The sequence below is a fragment of the Leuresthes tenuis genome, unplaced genomic scaffold, assembly GCF_036924035.1.
Source record: "Leuresthes tenuis unplaced genomic scaffold, fLeuTen1.0.hap1 SCAF_6, whole genome shotgun sequence".
Lineage (NCBI taxonomy): Eukaryota > Metazoa > Chordata > Actinopteri > Atheriniformes > Atherinopsidae > Leuresthes > Leuresthes tenuis.
The window spans coordinates 4844064-4856540 of record NW_027325360.1 but is presented as its reverse complement, the minus strand read 5'-3'; the positions used below and the strand labels follow the sequence as shown (position 1 = coordinate 4856540).

Genomic DNA, 12477 nt, shown 5'->3' with positions numbered 1-12477 from the left:
GTCATTTTGTCTGTTCTTTATTTCTTTATGAAAACAAAAACAATGATATCATGTTAGAAGTTACATCACCATCCAAAAATGTCACATTTCAGTGTCAAATTAGACCACACGTTTGGTACTTTACATAAACAACCAGCTTTTATTTCACAGTGCAGATACATGTTTTGTGTTGATTCTGTCAAATATTACTGCACTGATGTTTTAAGCTTCCCCAGACAACACATAAAATACTTCAAATGGCAAATAAACACAGTACAAGTCAGTAATTCAGGTAAGAAATAATTACAGTGGAAAAAAGAAAAGATGGTGGCGAATATAATAAAATCAGAAGTACAGAAAGAGGCTTAAACTCGATGATGGCTCAGGTGTTCTGCAGTTTTCTCAGAGCTTGATGAAAGAAGTCATTTCTGTTTCACATTGTGTGATCAGAAGCTTACAGAAGCTGTGGGTGGCTGAGTGGTTGAGCTGAAGGCCTCATTATTGCGCCTGCAATGAAAGCAAAGAAATCACTGTGGAGACCGGGATGAAACGCAGTAACTGACAGCAATAATTAACGCAGTGCTTTAGTGCGGCGTGGTGATCAGGGATGTTATAATGACCAAGCGAAGACACTATTCTGGTAAAGTACAAATTTTTATTACCATTATCACTATAACCGATGGTGAACACAAGATGTAGCGCCTCTTTTGGCACAGCGCTTCCTTTGGACACAACAATAAACAAGTAAATACACAACGTCATGGCAGAGGGCGGAGGTTTGTCTTCAGGCAAATAGAAAAAGTCACAAAGATGCAACTTAGTTAAAAGTACACAATTATTTCATGTCACCACGTTACAAAAAATGTCCACGCTGCTCATTGTTGATGTTTCGCAGTAAATAAAGAGGTTTAAAGACCAATTAGACTGGACTAATTTGGGGCTGCACAAGAACCAATAAAAGGCACATCCCCATGACCACCACTGCTAGATTTAGCTGGACAACAGTCCAACAACAAAGAAATTCAGAAAACAACCAAGTGCTACATCTTATAACATTAAACAGTTCTTATTCAAGTGGAAGGATGAAAAAATGTAAGGTTTTTACCGATCTATAGCCCTGAGAAAGTCCACAAACCACGCAGCACTGGGATCGATGCAAACTTTAGAGCCATTCTTCCTGTAGATTCTGAGGAGAAACAGGAAACAGATGTTTTCAATGATAGGTGATGAAATCTGCTTTTCCAAATCAATATTCAGCTGCTGCACCGATCTAGTGTCAGATAAATGAATTTGCTTTTGATAAGAGTAAGGCTGACGGTGCTTCAGTGAAGCCAGACATCTGATTTTAAAATGAGTATTCTGAAGAATTTCCACATTGTGATGGTTTTCCATTTGTTCTCACTTTTGATCTGACTGTAGCTGTGACCCAATGTGATTTCCTAGATACCCTGATGTCACAACTGTGCAGAAATGTAAAGATTGCCTCAATTATTTACCTTTTTCAAGATTCAGTTAACTTTATTCAGTGTAAATATGCAGATTCTGCAATCAGTCCTGTGTCTGTCAGTTAAAGGTACAGTACCTACAGTATGTGGCATTTCTCCTTATAAAAGCTTCTAAAAATGTAGCAACATCCCTTCTGTGACAGTTGTTGCATGTGTGAATGCAGCATGTAGGTTTGTTACAATGATATAAGATGTAAAATATAGTAAATTTGACATTTTTTGAGCATTCATGGCAGTTAACGTAATGCAAAAATTAGAGATGTTATGAGTTTAAATGGCTAAATGGCAAAAGCTATACTACCTTTACTATTTTGAATCCTTTATTAAGAAACTGCTACGTTTTGAGCAGTACTGAGGCCCTTTTTAAAGTCAGTAACTGTTTTGTCCATTCTGGGCCACTGTAGAAACATGGCAGTGCAACATGGGGACTTCCCTAGAAGTGAGCCCACTATTTCTAGAGATGATGGGCACATGCAGATCTGGATCCCTGAGTTTACTTATTTTAGGTTATATCAAAAATACATGGAAAAACCATGTAAGTTAACGGTTGTTTAGTGTGGAAAATTCAGATATTGTAGTTGTTTTGCTTTAATACCTGTGCTACATTAATCTAACAACTTCCTGACTCCATCTTTGTCAATACTGTAAAAACATGAAATAACTATCAAAGGCAACAGGGTGAACAGGTGTAAGACATGTGAAGGGAGGCTCTGTGCTGCATTCAAGTTATGTAGCTGATGAAAAAGATATGAAGAAGAAGGCTTTTACTGACTGACTCTGTCCTGAGAAAGACTGAACCGTTAGAGCCATTAGTGCATTGTTCCTGTAATATACCCATTTTAAAAATGATAATAACACTTTTATACAGCGACCTAAAAGTGAGGAACATATTTGTTTTGTGGGGTTCAGTATTTTGCCTAATGATGCACATGTAAACTAGAACAGTTGGGAATCAAACCACCCACTTTCAGTGTGATGGACAACCTCTCCACCTGCACCCCAACACTTTAACCACATCAGGATAAGAGTTAAAACATCTGCATATCATACTGACAGTTGCTGTTATAGAATAAGTCCTGGAATACTCACATTCTTTGAACACGGCGGCATCGTCCAGACGGAGGAATCACCTCAATTTTGTCGATGATCGCTATAGGAACAGGTTTAGAGACGGTTCGTATGCAGCGACATCCAGACCAGGAAGCAGCTGCGGAAAATAAACATTTTTAAAAGCAGAGTAGTTAACATTTTACCCTGTGGGGTAGCAGTGGGATTTTGTTTGTTTTCAGCAACATCTTCCTCATTGCTCCTCTATCATAAACAGCATCACAACATGGAATATAACTATATAAATATATAAAATATAATAGATGTATATTGACTATAATATACATGGAATATAACTATATATATATATATATATATATATATATTAACTATGACATACATGGAATATAACTATATATATTAACTATGACATACATGGAATATAACTATATATATATATATATATATATATATATATATATATATATATTAACTATGACATACATGGAATATAACTATATATATATATATATATTAACTATGACATACATGGAATATAACTATAGTTTTAAATACACACTGAGCAGCATTTCTAAAAACAAACGGTCACTTAAACACAATTGTTCCTAAAGTTATCTGACAACTGTAAGATATCATATAAAAAAAAAAATCTGATAGAAAAGCAACGCAACATGCCTAAATATTTTCTTACCATGCAGAGTGGTGATGCAGCAGCAGAGAGTCAGAGCAGCCAGGAGGATCAGTGGTTTGTTCATCTTCTGGGTGGTTGGTTTGATCTCTCAGAAACCAATGAGGATGTAAGAGGGCTGTGAGGATGAATGGTGTAGTGTCTGGGTTTATAAAGCTGAAAATAAGGAAGTGTGCGTAGAAAACGTTCTGCCCCTTTCCCGTCCTAACATAGCCGAAAATGTAAAGATGTGGTTTTGCTGAATTAACTAAATCTGTGTTTATTTTTATGCACATAGTCGTTGCTCTTTCTGTCCCTGTTGCTGCTTCTGTCAGCACACTAAGATAGTATTCTAAAGTTTACATCCTTACAGACAGGAAAGCTTTGTTCGTCAGTGTTACATGAAAATAATCCTTTTTTTTTTGCATGTCTGAGCCATCACTACATCATTCTCACTATAAGAGAGACATCTCTGCAAAAGAGGTAAAAATGTGTGCATACATTGATTTTGATAAGGTAATCAGTAAGAACTTCTTCTGGGTAAAAGCTGATGGCGTGCTTCCCATGAGGTCATGAGCAGGTCAGTTCAAGATACCAGTGTGTCTCCCAACATGCATGACAAATTATTTTATTATTATTGTGTTGGAAAACTAAGGAGGACTCCCAACGTGTCCTGGGTAAAAGTCGCTTCTTTCCCTGTGAAAGCTCAGAGAGACTCCAATTCCCCCGTGATTCTGAACAGGTTAAAACGGAGATAGAAAATTGGGTGGATGGATGAGAGGATGTTACAAAACTGTCAGATAAATGAAAGCTTTACTTCCTTAAAGTTACAGTGTGCAACAATGAGAGAAAACGTGATTATGTAGTTAAAACTTACGTTCCTATCAGTATCTAATCACTTTACTCAGTCTGATGCTTTGAACCATTTATATCTGTGCATGGGTTCGTTCTACTCAGGAGAATTAACTTACTAACGCTATAAAAGGCATGCAGATGAAGGCTACTGCTCGTACTGAAATAAAAAAGATGAAAGCGGTGAAATCAGTGGTTGTGGATTCAGTTTTTGAAGAAGTTTGAGGTTGCCTGTTTTAGAAATGGATGGTCACTTTTTTTTGTATGTGAGAACAGGAAACCGCAAATGAATCGACCTTGTCAAAGAAGTGACCCACATAGCAGGCGGGTCTGGGCCAGATCTGGCATCAAGCTGGCACTTCTGGCCTACTGGTGGCATGGCAGGTGAACCAGATGTGGGCCACATCTGGCAATGGTGGCCTACAGCTGGCACCAAGCTGGCCCATGTGTGGACCAGCTCTGGCAAACCAGCTCTGGGCCTGTAAAGGTCCGTCATTCTCTGTGGCATGTGGGCCAGAACTGGCCCAGATCAATTTTGCTATGTGGGAAATAGGTGAAGGCAGAAATCTGGCTTTATCCAGATGGAGAACAAATGTCTAGATGCAGTTTTTTTTATCTTACACAGTTACTTTAACCCTGAAATGTACATCTCAGGATGTCAGCATAGGTTTATCTCACTAGGTTAAGATAAAGTTAAAACACAGAAACAACTCAAATAGATATTGTGTGAATGATTTCAAACTCAAATGAAAATGCAAGAACAGCATGTGGAGTTGGTGTGAGAAGGCTGGTGCCCAAACCCCACGTAAACTTCATGTCTAAATTTACTTTGAGGCCACAAATGATCAAAAAAAGATACTCATATTGAAACCAGGAATGGCTGGAGGATCAGGTTTAAGTTAAATCAGTTTTCAGGATGTGATCTTCAGTAAGCTTTCAATGATCTAATCAATCGTAAGCCTCTCAGCTTGGCTGAGTCATACAAATCATTTTCAAGGACATTATTTAGTGAGGTAAGAATACATAGACACAAACACTGTGCCATATTCAGCCCTGGTCTGATGTTACACTTTAATCTTGAATATCATCCCCACACCAGCAATAAAAATATGGAAAATAGAGGAATTATGATTAAGAGCCCATGTGAACATAAAATCAGCAACAAGCAAAAGCAATGGGACGACTGTCCATCATACTTCACACTAAGCCAGAGTGCAAAGCCTTAACTATACTCATAACTATGGAGAGACGGTATCCTAACTCACAAAAAGACAGTAACAACATTACATACAGTTTTATATTCTGGAAATATTGCTGGCAAGCCTAAGCTTACCGAGGGGAAATGTGGTCCACAAAAGAAGAAAGCTTGTTACTGGATAGTACCAAGAACCAAGCTTAAGCAGAACTGAACTTCTGTATTTATCTCAGAGGTCACTGTGTCTAACCACTTCCTGTTCTGGTAAGTTATTAATGGGGGGTGGGGGTGGGGGGGATCTTATCCCGCAACCCTCAAGTCAAATGAGACCGTATTTCCCATATATGAAAATAAGATGTTTATTCCAAGATTAAGTTCAGATAGTATGAGTCATGCATCAGAAATACTGAAGTCTTCTGCAATCGAGTTGGGAAGCCCCAAACTTCTCGTGGGCTCCACCCCCCCATCAAATATTCCTTTTATCTTTTTAGCCAATTAAGTTGGCTTGAGTTAAAAAAAAAAATAAGGCTATCTTACAGGTAAGTCCACGTTCTCAATGTGAGACCGACAGGGATGTCTTTGACTAAAGAGGCTACAGGGTCTGTTAAGGACAGAAATATTAAGATTCAACATTCAAGCAGATGCTCTAAAAAAGGAAACAAATGAAAAATAGATTTTTGTTTGTAATACAGTGGACTTGCAATAGTACTAAATGCATTTATAGTGGCGTTTGAGAACTAATATATTATCCCTTGTGGCTCAAGCTTTGTGCTTGTCCTCATATCGGACATAAAACATCTTTCTAATCCTGGACGGCCACACATGTATAAATTTTATGTGTTGGCTGTTCGGCACAAGATGTTAACTCGGAGGTCCATAAAGTTCACGGGTTTCATCAAAGTGTTTCCTGAAAAGGAAAAGTGTGATATGTGGTTAAAAGCACAAAATGTTAGTCTATGGGGTCAAATGATATCATCCAGGAGTTTTTTGGGGAGTAAAACAAGTAAGAATCACGAAGGGATTTAATACGCGGAAACTAACATGAAAGTAGGTTTAACTGCCATCACTCAGAATGGTTACAAACACATTTTGGTCGAGCCATGGATAGAGTTGGACCTGCCATTCAACTGAACCATCATTCTGTATGTTCCATGCTATAATGTTGTGGACTGAGAGACAAAACACTGGAGACCTTTTTCTACTTCTAACCTGTCATTTTACCTGTAAGTATTCCCTGCACAGATGATTAAATGAACTGAATGATAATTTTGTCAGATGTCTGCAGTTATCAGTGAACAGATCAGGACTTTATTAGAACAGAGCAACAGTCTGGAAATGCTTCAAGTGGAATCAAATTAAAACAGTCTTAATGGTAAATGGACTGTACTTGTATAGTGCTTTTCTAGTCTAACTGACCACTCAAAGCGCTTCTAACACTACATGCCACATTCACCCACTCACACACACTCATACGGCACGTCTTTTTCTACGTGCCTCCAACTCATTCATACACCGATGCATGCATGTGGGGTTCAGCGTCTTGCCCAACGATGCTTTGACATGTGGCTCACTGACCAGAGGTAACTAGAACCACTGACCTTTCAATTGGTGGGCGACAGCTCTTCCTCCATAAGCTGCCCAGCCCCGTTAATAGTCTAACTCAGCGATTTTCATTTCCCATTTTATCTTCTGAATAATGTAATTCTAGTGAGAGTGCAACATGAGGACTGAGGACTATGGCTACCAGAACTGATCCAAAGTCCAGGGATGAGGTAGGACCCAGATGAAAAGTTGATTTATTAACACAAAAAGGAACAAAAGGTGCAGCTGAGCCGGATAACTACAAATCTAAACTGTGGAAAAAAAAAACAAAGCCATGGCTGTGGAAAAACAAGAGGCAAGACCTGACCAGACAACACATGAATGACCGAGACATCGGTGGAGGTGGAAGGAAGGTGTGACTGGGGAAACCTGGAAACTAAATACTAAGGGAGGTGATTGTGGATGAAGAGCAGCTGTGAAAACAAAGATAGGTGACTTGAATGAACCTAATGACGTGACAAGGAAAAAACATGGCAAGAAACTATTGAGTAAAAAAAAACTAAATCTGAAAACAAAACCCAAGACACGACAGAAAAAACTAAACCCAAAACAAGACACGACAGTATGCAGAGTAGCAACTGAAAAAAGCGCTTCAGTGCCAGTAATGAAGAGGCACCAAAAAAATGCTACCATACCTGTTATTTCCTGATTAATTTACACGCGTATTTGCATGAAATGATACCCACTGAGTAATAAACAGGAAACCTTCTGATCAAGGCATAAATGTGTGAAATCTGGCAAAGCAATGATGCAGAAAATCCTGCAACTGCTGCCCTGCAGTTTTTGCAGCAAGAATGAGTAATGCTGAAAATGTCTTTGTCACTTATTGCAGTATGAAAAAGATTTTCTTTACAAAAGGAAACTCTGACACCTCATCAGGGTGGACAGAGACATAATCCCAGTGTCTCCTGAGGAATCCCTGTTTGGAAGGAGGCTAACGGCAGAGGTTTGCCACTCTGCACCTGATAACCTGAAGCAGACTGATTCTGACCCCTCGGAGAGCAGGAGACCCCCGTATTCAAGCCTCTGGTTTACATCTTTGTAGAGGGTTATCGATACTGCTGCAGAATAATGAGCCCCAACACACCTCAGAGCTTTGGGCACAAAAGGAGAGCTCACCATCATCCAAAGTCACGTGTTCCTGACCGAACTGAGAACATCAAACATTCCTGACGTCACAATAAGCTCTGTGCTATAAAAGCAAAAATGGGAGAAGACCAAGTAGTATATATGGCCTTTGCTTTTTATTCATTTTCAAGCTTATATAACACATGCAATTAAAAAAGAAGTAATTGATTTTAAATAAATCAACCGACATTTGGATCTTAAAGTTTAATCAAAGCTGTATTCACATGTGAGCCTGATGTTTTTTGGAGGCATCTGACTCGTGTGGATTAGTTTTCATTTCTCCTCAGTTTCAAGGTAAGATGAAACTTTCTCTTTTAAGGACTGTTGCTGCAGAAGCAAAAGTAGAGCAGAAATACGAAGCAAAGCACACATGACTGGAGACACTTCCTCAAAGGCAGTCCAGCCTATTATTGGCATTTTTACGGTACCATACCATCTTTGAGTGAAAGCCATCTGTTTGCCAACAAAGGAAACCGCTACATTTCAATTTCCCGACTTTCAACATCAGATATGCTCAGCCCTCCCCACAAAGATACTGCTGAGCAAAGTCTGCACTGAAAAAAACACCTACTTAGTTCATGATGTGGAAACTCTTTACACGTCTTCTCCTTACCCACACTTCTTTGGTTATTCCGTTCCCTGCTCTTCTCCTTGTTTCTTAATATTGACGGTATTTTGTATGTTTACATCAGCTGTGAACCTCACTGCATGAAATGTGTTCCATCCCAGACTGTAAAGTCTTACACTTTTCAGTTTCCACATGGAAATGAGTCTCCTGTTGAGAGAAATTCTAACCACACGCACTGCAGTGCTCTCCGAAACTTCTCACACCTCCGTCTCTGAAACTGTCAACTACAGTTGCCTCGCACTGTTAATGAGTGGAAGCGTTGATTCTTAAATAACATGTAGATAAAGACCTGATACAAGAACCAGAGGCGTCGAGACTGAAGTGTTAAACTCGTCATCATTTTGAGGTGTGAACCACATTTACTGCATTGCACTGCATCAGCAAATGGCACGAAAAGTGTGACAGAGGTGGATTTATTCTATAATCGAATAAAAGTCTAACTTAAGACTCTGCTAAATGTTGCACCACACTATTCATTAAATTATACCTTGGTTTGAATAACCAAAGCCTGAATACTGCAGAGGAACCATCTACAGCAAGCGAGGAGAGTATCAATAAAATCTGCATCAGTACTTTTTCGATCAATTTTTCTGATCAATCCCACTGATAAATGAATTCAAGCAATATCTAACGCTCCATCTCCAGTGTTTTTAATACCAGCAATGACCTTAGAGAAGCAACTGCTGCCAATCGGTATGGGAAAGGACATTTTTAATCCATCGCTCTGCAGTGAGAAAGTCAATCTTCAGCAAGTTAACCCCAAGGTCAGACAAAACGATGCTCAAAGAAATGACCAAAATCCTAAAAGCTGCATCTCAGACTCTACAGGCCTCAGTTAGCATGTTGAATGTTGAAGTTCTTGACAGTACAATTACGATAAGACTTGAACAAGTATGAATTGTTTTGGACGGGTTGCAGGAGAAAGCCTCCTCTCTCTCGGGCTTGGTTTGAAGCCACAGGACCCGGGCACCTTCCACAGACTCCTCTGGATACCAAAGTATTCTAGAGTCAAATGTGAGGCCATCTGTCTGACAGCTAAAGCTGGGCTGAAACTGTTTTATCGACAGGACAAAGATCCCAGACACAGCAGAACATCTACATCAGAATGGCTGATAAATGGCTCAGTCCTGACCTCAGCCTGACTGATCTTTCCAGTTTCCTGAAGTTATTCCATGTAATAAGAGGTTCTATGAGCTGCTGAATCATGGGGGGACTGCATATGTCCTGTGGGATTATTCATCAGATGATATATTTACCTTATTCAAGAGCTGGAGGACCTCAATATGTAAAACACTGAAGAATTGGCAGGGGGTGAACTTTGTTCTTCACGAGTCTCTACTTTATAACATCCATCCTTATAGTTGGCATGACTTGCTCATGCTTCTGGCACATTTTCAGTATGGTTCAGTCTAATTAACTTCATCACCAGCATCATCTAATGATACTATGAGTCCAGCGCTGACTACGAGGTGAAAAAAGTAACATCCTTAACAAGTAATATCAGCATCATAGTTTATGATGTCATAGTTTAATTATAGTTTTTATGTTAAAGAAGTGCCCAAAAATGAATGACTATTTTTATATCAGTTCATCTGCATACTATCATCAAAGATTCTTTTTTTATGCAGTGCAAAAAAATAAGTCCGTTATATTTTCAGCATTAAGTTGCTGAGTTGAGCTTGAAGTATTCATATTCTTTTCCTTTGCTTTTGGGCACCAGTGAAATATGTTCAAGGTTTTATCATCACTGACAAAGAAAATGGACCAAACCTGCACTCCTCAGTACCCGGAAACAAATGTTTGGTATTTCAGATCTGAAAATGAACACAAATGGTATCTAAATGAGGGCTACACAGTGGTGTGGTGGTCAGCACCGTCACCTCACAGCTGCAGGGCTCCTGGTTTGAATCCCAGCTGGGGCTTTTCTGTGTGGAGTTTGCATGTTCTCACCGTGTATTTCTCTGGGTTCAGCTTCCTCCCACTGTCCAAAAACATGCATGTGAGGTTAATTGGTGACTCTAACTTTACCTGAGGAGGAGTGAGTGTGGGTGTGCATGGTTGTTGGTCTCTGTGTGGCCCTGTGATGGACTGGAGCACCCTGCCTCTCGTCCAATGACAGCTGGGATAGGCTCCAGTGACCCGGAGTTGAATTGAGCAGGTATAGAAAGTGGATGGATGGTATCCAGCTGGTTATCTGCGTTGTGCATTTCCTTTAAACTGCGGTTCATTTTTGACCACTCAAGGGCACCACAGCAAATTTCTGTCAATCTGTGATTGGCTGTCCACCGCTCCAGTGTATGGCATCTGTCATACACTGGAGCGTAGAGTAGATGTATGCGCATGTGTGTGTTCAATGGTAATTTCGTGACTGCGTGACAATAAAGTAATCTTAATCCTTTTGTTTTGTCTCACAACACAAATGTCGTATATCATTCTAAAAGGAAAAATATATTTGTTTGACTTAACTATTTACTCGACCCTTTTCCTTTTGATTAATAACAAACTGCAACTATTTACTTTAAAGTACATTTCAGCTAAAATTAACTTGTTTGGGACATTAAACTTTTAGTAAATTAGTGCCCAACTATAAGTTTCCCACCGCATCCTGCCACCATTTCCTCCCCAGCGGACTAGTTGCTGATGGAACGCAGACGTAAGCAGTCACAATACAACAGCGCCCTCCTCAGTTCATCTGCATGCAGTTCACTTACTTATTTTTCAGGCCTGTGATTCTGTTCAGAATGAAACATTTCCATTTAATCGTTCAACATAGAACACAGAGACAGCTGCATGGGCACTAAGCAATGGCTTTCCAGATTAAACGGTTTCTTTTCTAAAGAAAAGCTGCAGCTTGTGAAGTTTTTAACCAACGAACCCTTCAAGATTTCATCATCTTAGCCTGAGGCAAAAAAAAGATTTAATGCTGGAACACTGAATTCACAATGTGACATTTTTGGCTTTAAAGTCTGTTAATTGCATATTTTAATGGTACCATTTCATAATAGAAGGAGTCCCATTATAATATTATTATTATTATGTTATTTAGTACCAAAAATATCAGGGCCACAACCAAAAGGGAGTGGAGTCGAGGTGGAGTCTGTGGACTCATACAGGTACTTCAGACTGTGGAACCACAACACAACTGGACCTTGAGCAATAATAATGTGTAATATCTCTCTTTTTTGGATTTCTATCTTTGCATTTTATATATATTTTTTTTATTTCTGTAACGGTGCTGCTGGAATCTTAATTTCCCAGAGCGACCCTCCCACAGGGATCAATAAAGTTCTATCTAATCTCTAATCTAATCTAAATCTTAAAACACGTCACCAAACTAGGGCTGAGAGATTTTATCGATACTGCGATATATATCAATATTTTGTTTCCCGGTAAAGCATTTTTTTTTTTTTTTTTTTAAGCAAACTTAATTGAAAAGTCAGATGTTACAATTAGTGAAAACACAGAACATTAACATAATACAAAACAATGCTGGGGGGGTCACATTATACAAAACAGTGATAAATTAGTTCATAAAAATGTTATATAAAGTGCATAGCTCTGTGATTTTAATGGCTTTTCTGTTTATAGAATGTAGGATTGTTGTAATGTATTGTTTTAGCTCCTTCTCAAAAAAATAAAATAAATGTTTGTAATTAGAGAATTTGGATTTGTGTGTGGTATTTAGCAAGTAAAACAAGCAGGTTGATGATGTAATATTCACAACATAAACATGAGTCTGCGTACGCTGAAGACACGTTTGTCTGGCGGTGCAAAGGACGGACCACCGTCCAATCAGCGACGGTTCATGTCAAATCACACTGTCCCTTTAAAATCTTTCAGAAAATTATGTGTA

The 12477-nt window shown here is 39.0% G+C and overlaps 1 protein-coding gene across 2 annotated transcripts; it reads right to left on the bottom strand.

The window, feature by feature from the left end:
• Positions 1-4: 4 nt before the first annotated feature.
• LOC140309442 (C-X-C motif chemokine 13) lies at positions 5-3373 on the bottom strand. 2 transcript variants are annotated; one of them, XM_072387292.1, is made up of 5 exons: positions 3244-3373; positions 2574-2691; positions 1085-1165; positions 642-701; positions 5-486 (listed from the first exon to the last, which is right to left on the bottom strand). In XM_072387292.1, exons 1-4 carry the CDS (start codon positions 3305-3307, stop codon positions 650-652), a joined length of 315 nt encoding a protein of 104 aa, XP_072243393.1. In that variant the 5' UTR covers positions 3308-3373; the 3' UTR covers positions 5-486; positions 642-649. The 2 variants fall into 2 exon arrangements, with proteins under 2 accessions (XP_072243393.1, XP_072243392.1); XM_072387291.1 differs by lacking the exon at positions 642-701.
• Between the last annotated feature and the right edge of the window lie 9104 nt (positions 3374-12477).

Excerpts from the sequence above, each read along its gene's own strand:
- LOC140309442 (XM_072387291.1), bottom strand. The coding sequence starts at position 3,307 with ATGAACAAACCACTGATCCTCCTGGCTGCTCTGACTCTCTGCTGCTGC. Across the intron at positions 2,692-3,243 it reads CTGCATCACCACTCTGCATG|CTGCTTCCTGGTCTGGATGT; the intron begins GTAAGAAAATAT and ends TATTTTCCGCAG. Across the intron at positions 1,166-2,573 it reads TGCCGCCGTGTTCAAAGAAT|AATCTACAGGAAGAATGGCT; the intron begins GTGAGTATTCCA and ends GTTTCTCCTCAG.